Source organism: Penaeus chinensis, chromosome 28, assembly GCF_019202785.1.
Source record: "Penaeus chinensis breed Huanghai No. 1 chromosome 28, ASM1920278v2, whole genome shotgun sequence".
Classification (NCBI taxonomy): Eukaryota; Metazoa; Arthropoda; class Malacostraca; order Decapoda; family Penaeidae; genus Penaeus; species Penaeus chinensis.
The window spans coordinates 10,429,302-10,439,301 of record NC_061846.1 but is presented as its reverse complement, the minus strand read 5'-3'; the positions used below and the strand labels follow the sequence as shown (position 1 = coordinate 10,439,301).

The window sequence follows — 10,000 nt, the reverse complement described above, 5'->3', positions numbered from 1 at the left end:
CTCTGCCACTCAACATGATTTCTCTTTTTTGCCCTTGATTACCATTTTTCTGTAAACTAAAAATTTTCTTGTAGTAACTATAAAAATTTTCATGACACTAACCCTAGAATCTTTTAAGTTATCAGCCACAAGCTTCCTTCTTCCCTCCCACCATTATTTACCTTGTAAGATGTGTCTCCACTAGGTCCTTCTTGGTGCAAAGGTACTTTACTTCTGCTTCGTGTGCTCGCCGTGAACTACTGGTTAGGGTCTCCTGGAGGTTCCTAATCTCCTCCCGCAGTTGTGCTGTCACTTCCCTGCACAAGGAAGAACAAAGTAAATTTCTGCAGAATATGGAAATAGAATACAGGTTCCTAACTTTGTGTGGTTTTGATGTTTTATTACTATGTCTGAGCAACTAAACCCATTGAGTTGTAAGACCACTTACTGTCCACTATGGATAGAGTATGTATATTCAGAGAATTTTGTTGCACACAGATGTTTCCACAATTGCTCAGATACCAAGATATTAAGAAGTGGGTACTAGTAACCTCACCTGATATCCCCTTTCCCCAATTTTTTTGAAAACTTGTCTTTTTTCTAGACACTATTAACATCAATACTATAATTATCATTAACAATGAAAAACATAATGTTATTAAAACATTTATACTATAAAAAATTCAAGAATCTTTCTGAAGTATCAAGGAAAAGGATAAACACATTAGACAGGTATGATTAACCCATTGCCGACGGGTACGACGGGTAGACACGTGCTATGCCCACTGTTAGTACTTGTTTGATTGTTTTTACACATAGATGGCTATACTTGTACTAAGTCACCAATGAGCCAGTTAGGAGTACTGCCCGTCTCGCCCGTTCACCCTTTTCTTTGATTTACGAAATATTTTACATTATCTTATTTTGCTGTTACTAATATTAAAAAACATTATAATAATTATAATGTTTATAATAAAAATAACACCATCGATATCCATAGCACTAGTAAAAAACACGTTTTTCCCGCCAATTCAAATCACGTATAGTCACAAGGTCTATTAATTGACTCCTTTGTGGCTAAGCACTAGCAAAGCCATCTATGAGCAGACATTTCACAAAAAATATAGAAAATGGGCACAGCATTTTCCCCATTTTTTGTTCATTTTCCCCGACGGCATTGGGTTAATAACTGACTTTTTGGTGACCAAATATTTATGAAGCCATCTATGAGTAAACACAATTAATAACCTAAAATTACAGTGGACATGGGATGAATATCATGTTATCTGCAACCGTTGGATTAAGGGGGTTCAGTCATCTCTGGAAAATTTCAAAACATGGCCTATTTCACTCAAAAATCATCTAAAAAAAAATAAAGTTTATATGCAAATTAACAATGTGGTAGGTACTGGAACGCAACTAAAAGGGGGGAGTGGCACACTATGGACCTTAGGTTTCCATATCATTTAGCTCTTTTTCCAATGCATAGCACTCAGAAACAAAATCAAGCACGTCTGATAACATGGCAATACCAGCATACGAGCCAGGACTCCTTTGTGCAGAAGGGATAGGGAATGGGAGGACAGATAGCTGGGGGGAGGGGTCCTTCCCAGCTACATTTGTTTGTTTCTGATGCTGCCCTCAGAAAACATTAGAAAAGCCAGAGAAGAGTGAAGACGACTGTCAGCCATGCAAGAAACCACCACTTCCCTTTCTCATCTCTCTTCTCCAAGGACCCACACAGTTAGTCCTCCTTCCCCCTGCCTTTTAATTATCACTTCTGATTATTACTTGGTGGTGATAAGTAACTCAGGTAACACTAGTGTATAACGATCAATAAATAACTAAAGTGCAAGCAATGAACAGCTATATCTGGAAGTTTTTTTTTCTTCAAAATATTCATAATAATTTTAATAACAATTACTTTAACAATGTATTAACTGGTAAAATATTATTTCAATCCAGAATTTCCTAACTTAAAAAAATATATATAAAGAAAGTTATACATTTTTTCTACACATTATGCTAGCTTGTATTTATTGCAACATTTCATGACATTTGGGGATTTTTTTTTAAAGTAAGTTTTTTTTTTAACCCAATGGCGTCGGGTATAGAAAATTAAAAAAAACTCTACGCTCTGGCGAACGGCGGCAGCGCGCCGACTTTGAGCGTGTGAATTCGGTACATCAAGCCGAATCATTGCCTCGGGGCGTTTTGGCGCGGCGCCGCTGCGGAGAGCCGCACACCTCAAATCGGGCGTATTGTTATGACGGCGATAGCCGTGACCCGTCGCCATTGGGTTAAAGAAAGAAAGAAAGAAAGAAAGAAAGAAAGAAAGATAACCATACTCCCTGAACACACAAATATTGCACACTCCCTGAACAAAAAAAGATTGCAAACTGAAATTTTCATATCACTAAAAGTACATACATGCAAATAAAAAAATAAAAAGACAAAACAAATTGGTCTATATTGAACAAGCTTTTGACAGCACAGAAACACAAGATATATAATACACAAATACAATAATATAGTTGAATAAGACCTTAGTAATAAAACAAATGCTACTTCACATACTGTTCCTCCATAAGTTTAGCCTCGAACTCGTTGGCACGGTCATTTGATCTCTCGCACTTGTTTTCTAGCGACTGAGTGCGGGTTTGAGTTACCTTCATCTCCTCTTGCAAGCGGGACAATTCTGAACGCAGCTTCTTGGCCTCATTTTCACGTTGGGCTGATAAGCTTTCCTTTTCTGTCTGAATTATCTGCAAAATTTTAAGGCTTCAGTACTGAGCTCTACAGATATCAAGATCTATTAGCCCTTTTATTTCTCAGGATCTCAAATGCATCAAGAGCAAAGATGTTTAAATTCAATATCCAATTTTCAGCAGTATTAAACATTATGCAAAACTTGCAAACAAACAAGGGGAACACCATACCCTCTTCTCTTCCTTAATATCTTGCACCTGTTGTTTGAGCTTTGTGATTTCCAAGCCCATCTGAGTCTTCGTCTGGTACAACCGGTCATTCAGCGTCTGTATCTGCTCTTGCTTCTGTTTGAGTTGGTTCTCAAGAGACTCAGTATACTGTGAACCAAAAAATGTTTCTTAGGGTACTTGTCTTATTTTATTTTATTTAATGTAATTTTTTTTTTTTTTTACAAGTTGACTGTCTTTAAATTTAGTAGGAAATATTTAAAAATAGATGTAATCCTATTTTGTAAATAGTGAAACACTTTAATCAATTTCTTTATACACTATACCTCTGACATCTTTTGCTGCAACACATGCTTGTTGGTTTCTGTACACTGGTAAAGCAAAAGCAAAAACAAAAAAAATATATATATACCATGCATAACAATACTTAAGAACATAAAATCCAAGATAGATAAATATCTAAATTAACTCTTGAAAACAAACCCCCAAACTAAAAAATTATATCTTATATCCACACTAGATATTCCAGGAATCAATCTATTCTAAATAATTCCCACCTAATCGATAGGCTAACAATAAAAAAATACCTAAACCTATCAATGTTGATGCTTCTTCAATGAAACAGGGAAAAAAAGTGCACATAAAGACCCTTTTCCTATCTTCCCTACCAACCTGTTCTTCATCCTCATCGTCAGCATATTCCTCTTCATCATCTGATTGGAACAATTCATCTCCATCCTGTGTTGTAATTCTAGGATCCTGATTTGATTCACACTCTGAGTGTTTGGAAATCCTTAAGCCCTTGCTAGAAGACTTGCCATTTTCTTCTTCATCTGTATTAAAGAAAATCAACAATACTAAGAGATGCCATGCCATGCCATTCTTTTCTTCACTAGTATTCAAAACATAACACTGCCATCTGCCTCTCCATTCGGGTGACATAACCATCACGTCAAGAAAAAATCTGGGTCAAGGGGCAGGCACTGTGAACATGCTGTCATGGAAACATCTGGCTATAGGTCAGGTGATGCTAACCTGCCACCGTGAGCGTTATGGCTGAAGGCCGAGGTGATGGAAAAGTCCTGCCACAAGTGCACAAACCTGCTGGGAGGTTTATTTTATTCATGTGGCAAATTTGCATTATTCCCATTGATGTATGAGTGTGGAATGAAATGTTTGTGAGCAGTGACTGGAAGAGCGCCATTTCCATGACCAGCATCGTATTCCTTGAACAGTGAGCAGCAACACGGGCTGTTTTACAGAAAATTGATTACATAAAAATATTAAAGAATGACACACATAGGATAGTATCACATAGTTTTATTTTCTTGCACTGTGTTGTAGACTAAGACTACCTAGAGAGATGATTGGAGTCTGTGCAAAGAAAAAAAAAAAACTATTACCATCTGGATAATGCAAATCAAATGGTAAATATGAACATTGGAAAATGGCCGAAAAGTTAAAAACATTTATGTATAAAAAGAGTAAATAAATTTACAAATAGGAGGCATAGTCTTGCAACCACGCACAAGTTCACAAGTGCCCGGCCTACAAGTAGCCACCCCACAGAGTGGCCACTCACGTAAGCCTAATGCCCAGATTTTTGGTGATTTGACTGCCATGACACAACCAGATCCAATAGGTTAAAAAAAATAATATGACTATAAGACAACTTGCCATTCCCTTTTCTGTATCCTTAAAAATAATGATCACAATATGTAAATACATAAATGATAAAGGATAGAACCTTCTGTTACTGAATACCATTTCACAATAATGCAATCAAATTCTAAATCCTACTTGGATATCTTTTCAATGACGAAACTCTGGGCAACATACCATCTGAGCATACATCATTGTTGAAGTCCTCTTCGTCTTCATCATTTGATCGAGGTTCGAACTCTGGGGCAGTGGGATTAAGTTTTGGTCGCACTGCAGGCATCTGTAATAAAGTAAGATGGACTTATTATCACAATGTATGTGATGATAAACAAGCTATTCATAAGTTTATATTCACAAACAAAAGAAACTTCTAAACCTTGATATGTTTAACCCAACACTGCCGGGTGGTTTCCCAATGCATAAGCCCTCTCTCCCCAGCTTTATTCATAGTGGCCCAAGCCGCGCTGCTGTGGGATTGTGTCAGCACCATAGCGTGTGCAACCTGACCGTACATATCCCCCAGAAAACAGGACCAGCACACCATGGCACGTATGCACATGCCACCCGGAATATAGTCCAGGTATGCCATGGCACTTATGAACATGGCACCCGGCAGCAAAGGGTTAAATCAAAAATTTAATCCTTAAAAAACACTAATTCTGTAACAAGTACTCTATAAACTAAAAAAAGATATGCAAACTCATAAATGACAAATTCTATTCTAACTTTGACAGAATAGCATTAAGTGATACACCACAGGCAGATTCAGCAAAACACATTTGAGTACTCACATCAGAAGTGTCAAATTCATCAAGGCCACTTGTGAAGCTGCTTGGCACATTCTTCCTGGAGTCTTTGCTGTTATTGTTCATTTCCCCATTGACCAGCTTCACTGAGGAAGCTGTTGTCCCTGAGAGTCCCGTTGAGGCATAAGAGACACCTGAGCCTGCCACGTGGGATGCAGAGGACGACGAAGAACAGCTGCTCTTTGTGTCATCCAAGAGGTGTGTAAATTTCTTGGCTCTACGACCATCACTGTAAACAGGTTTCAAAGTTCTTTTAATTTTACAAAAGATCAAAAGCATTGAATTTACACAATCTACTAAATATAGTGATTCACAATAAATATTCTATCCCTATCAGAGTAATATCTGACCTTATCAGGTACCGTGATGTATTCATCCGTTCCACTACTGATTTCCGGATCATTTCCTGAGCTCTTACAACGTGGTCTCTGACACATATTACTTCATCTATCATGGCAAAGTTAATAGACTGCAAGAGAAACTGCTTGATCCCTCCACACTGTACAACATGTGTATTGGCTTCAGGGGGGAAGTTTTCCTCAACATACTGTCTGATACGAGCATCAGTGATGGACATGGGTCCTTCCGACTTCAGCCAATCATACATGAAGCTGTAATGAAATATACGGATTATGAAAAATTATATTTAAGAGATACTATTCCTTCCCGGCCAATTCTTTTATCTGGTTGTAATCAGCCTGACTGTAGCATTATGTGGTTGGCCTTCCAGCTTATTTACAGGCATGTATAAGGTCACTGTCATTGCAAGTACATAACATTTATTCATCTATCAATACACCTTTCCATGCTCAAGATGACAAATATGCAGATTAGCTAAACCATGGAACTTCACAAAAAAGGTAAGCCTTATTGAAGGAATTTTCAAAGCAATTTATAACGCCTTCCATATACTTACTCTAAAAGGACAGTGATGCTCTCTGGACGAATGCCTGATACAAGACTTGACACTGTAGAGCCAGCAGACATCTTACTTTGTAAAACTGATTCTAGAGCCTTCGGGTTGTCTCTCAGATGTTCAGGGAGATAGAAGGGATTGTCTGGATCCAACTGTAAATTAACAATGCAATACTGACATCTCACTTCAATCAAACTATTAATCAAAGTTCATCATATTTGGAATTATAAAACATATTAGATATAATCTTTATACAATGACCCCCAGCTTCTGCAGAAGATAACAAAAATGACCCAATAGGAAGCTTTTATGAGACAACTTACCAATTCTAGAACCTGCTCCGAGGGCGTTTCCCGAGTGGGTATTGCAAGGGGGATTTGGAGTAAGGGAACATTATCACTTTCTAGAGCTTCTCGCTGCTGTTTCAGAAGTTTCAACCGAGCAACATATTCATTCCTGAAAATAAATCAATATCAATAATTGGTAGACTGGGTCAATTTACGTATTTGATCCTTTCAAATTCATTTCATTTTAACTATAACAAAAATTAATGTGTAAAATTGTATTCACAATCAGCCTTGCTGGAAAGATAAAGACACTAATACAGCCTTTATGGTTTGCATGTAATATATATCACTATATCCCATCACTATATTAGTTACTTATAATCAAACAAGGAAATTTGTTTTTATACAAATATCAACAGAAGAGAAAACTCACTGATTGCTTTGTTCACACTCTAAAGGATCTCCCAGCAGATCCGGCTGGATGGCCTTATTTTTCTTGTTTTTCTTCTTTTTATTTTTCTTTGAATTTTTGGTTTCTGTTGGCTCCTCGCGCTCCGTTGTGGGTTTTAGAACTATAACCTGGGAACTCTCCAGGCTCTCAGGGTCTATTGGAAGATTTGGCACACAGGCTGGGGTCCTTTTAGAAAAAAAATATATGCATGAGAATTTTGATTAATTAGTTGATAAAAGAAATTTACTTCCTCAAGGATTTGGGATGCTATTTAGAACATGCATGAAATATTGCTTGTGATGATTTTATCGAAGGAAAACTTACTTGAATTACCAAAATTACTAAACTCTCTGAACATCTAATAACATGATGCCCTTACTTACTTTTTTTTATCACTGTCTGTTTCATTATTATTAACAGATTTGGTCTTTTCAGCTTCGGTTTCTGTTTTGGCTTGTGTCTGGAAATACAAAAAAAAAAAAAAAAAAAAAAAAAATTAAAAAATTAAAAATAATCATAATAATAATAATAAAAAATAAATAAAAATAGATAGAAACTAAAACATTAAATATTATCACATTTCTCAACATGGCCAACCTCTCTTTGAGGATGGCCAGTGAGCATATCAAATATCTTTTGCAACTGGGAACCATAATTTTAGCATGTATATTGGAAAACTAACAATATAAATGACAAAGAGAATATCTTTATTATAGCACAGGTCATACTTGCAATCACTTAGTCAAAATAAATATTTTTGAATTAAATATAGTACAAATTTGTACTCTTACACTCTGTAGCATACAAGAACCTTTATACTGATTTAAACTTTCAAACCTTCATTCTCAAGTTATCCAGAGAGTACAAAATTTTAGACTTCAGATGCACCAGAAGTTACTTAAAAAATTACTTACCTTTTCTGTACTAGCTGTGTCTTCACTCACGCTCTCGTGTTTAGTTTTCTTTTTGTCTGCATTTTTGTTAGCTTGAGCTTTCTCCTTCTTCTTATCCCTGCATTGAAAAAATATCAACATCATAGCTACTCCATGGGCTTGAAATAGATAATATACATACAGTAAGTATAAACACACAGTATTTCAGTATTAAAACTGTTATGAAGAATAAAACTCACTTCTTTTTCTTTTGCTTAACAGAATTTTGAGCATTCTTTTTATCTTTCTTGTTACTTAATTCAATTTTTAAGTTTCCAGTCTCATCATAGATGTGAATACTAGAAATCTTTCCAGTACAATCTGGAGTTATGCAGTCTGTGCCTAAGAAATCCTGTGGACAAAATGGTATGTGTTAGCCTTCCTAAAGACCAAAGCTACAGAATATAAATACACAAAATATTTAATCATTCAATTCAAATAAAGAGGTTAGTCACTAAGTCACCTCTATAAAATGAAGTTGAAGTACTTATTACAATATTTACTTACACAACTTTATATGGTTTACAATTTTTATTACTAAATCCAAACTTTGTTTTACTTTGTCTGACAATTTGCCGACTCTGTCCTCTTGACACTCTTTATGAGCCTTCCAACAGCAGGGATGGTAGCTGATAATGCAGTTCTCTTCACATATGACTTCTAAATAACCTTTGAATTCAGGATCTCTGTGTTTTGGGACAAAACAAAAATATCACTATAGTAAACAACTGGAGGGAAAAAATATAATTTCCTATAAACAATGCACACTCTTACTTAAAATTTTGGAAACAAAACAATTTGAGTTTCAGCCTCCATAAATATTACAAAAATATCAATAAGGTTTTCTAATGTTGATCCTCAATTTGGAGAAACGGGTAGACCTATTTGTTAAACTAATCAACCTTGAAAATTAATTATCTCAACCTGTTACAATATTTGCTTTTGCCTCCTTTAGGTTTTCAAAATTGTAATAACAGTTTAATACTTACGTAACATAAATCTCTTCAGTAGCATTGTCATGACCTTGCGTTGACAGGCACTCCTTAAACCGACACTTGGATACTGGGGTGGACCATGCCATGCTAGTTTTATTCTGTAACAAAAAATCCCCTTCAGTTTCACAAATAATAAGCTTGTTTTCAATTATTCAATATATATCAGCTGAAAAACACAAAAAAATTGAAGAGTATAATAATTTAAAAAGTATGTAATTTATATACCGTCCTCCATGCCATCATATTCACAGAAGAGAAACATGTACAGCCTTCCAGTATCTTATCAAGAAAAATCCATTTGTTTATTCTACATTAAAATAAGCAAACACAAAAATAAGACATAATAAGGAGCTACTAAAACACAACATATAACAGATGAATACATATAAAAGCCAACAAAATGATTGCTTACTCACTTACCACAAAATATAAAACTCTTAAAAGCATACTATTATGCAAGTTTCCTACAACTCTTTATGACTTTCACCCCTCACAGTTTTAAACTTCAAGAAAACCAGTCATACACAAGTAGGTATTGTGTTTGTAAGAATACATCAGTCAAGTGCTTATCAGGAATAGGAAGAGGAACAGGAAGAGGAGGAAGAATAGGAAGAGCAAAAGGAAGAGGAAGAGGAAGAGGAAGAGGAGGAGGAGGAGGAGACAGAGGAGGAGGAGGAGACAGAGGAAGAGGAGGAGGAGGAGGAGGAGGAGGAGGAGGAGGAGGAGGAGGAGGAGGAGGAGGAGGAGGAGGAGGAGGAGGAGGAGGAGGAGGAGGAGTAGGAGGAGGAGGAGGATGAAGAGGAGGAACATCATGAAGAGGAGGAACAGCATGAAGAGGAAGAAGAAGAAGAAGAGGAGGAGGAGGAGGAGGAGGAGGAGGAGGAGGAGGAGGAGGAGGAGGAGGAGGAGGAGGAGGAGGAGAGGAAGAGGAAGAGGAAGAGGAAGAGGAAGAGGAAGAGGAAGAGGAAGAGGAAGAGGAAGAGGAGGAACAGGATGAAGAGGAGGAGGAGGAACAGGATGAAGAGGAGGAAGAGGA

At 36.5% G+C, this 10,000-nt stretch overlaps 1 protein-coding gene across 1 annotated transcript in view; it reads right to left on the bottom strand.

The window, feature by feature from the left end:
• LOC125039910 overlaps positions 1-10,000 on the bottom strand; it is a 53,914-nt gene that overhangs the window by 13,882 nt on the left and 30,032 nt on the right. The window contains exons 20-34 of the mRNA XM_047634280.1: positions 8,959-9,062; positions 8,529-8,655; positions 8,170-8,321; positions 7,952-8,048; positions 7,421-7,497; positions 7,020-7,223; positions 6,623-6,755; positions 6,300-6,451; positions 5,734-5,994; positions 5,369-5,612; positions 4,755-4,857; positions 3,588-3,748; positions 2,919-3,065; positions 2,557-2,744; positions 162-296 (exon numbers count right to left, since the gene is read on the bottom strand). Coding sequence (XP_047490236.1) covers positions 162-296; positions 2,557-2,744; positions 2,919-3,065; positions 3,588-3,748; positions 4,755-4,857; positions 5,369-5,612; positions 5,734-5,994; positions 6,300-6,451; positions 6,623-6,755; positions 7,020-7,223; positions 7,421-7,497; positions 7,952-8,048; positions 8,170-8,321; positions 8,529-8,655; positions 8,959-9,062 — 2,285 coding nt within the window. The remainder of the gene's footprint in view (positions 1-161; positions 297-2,556; positions 2,745-2,918; positions 3,066-3,587; positions 3,749-4,754; positions 4,858-5,368; positions 5,613-5,733; positions 5,995-6,299; positions 6,452-6,622; positions 6,756-7,019; positions 7,224-7,420; positions 7,498-7,951; positions 8,049-8,169; positions 8,322-8,528; positions 8,656-8,958; positions 9,063-10,000) is intronic.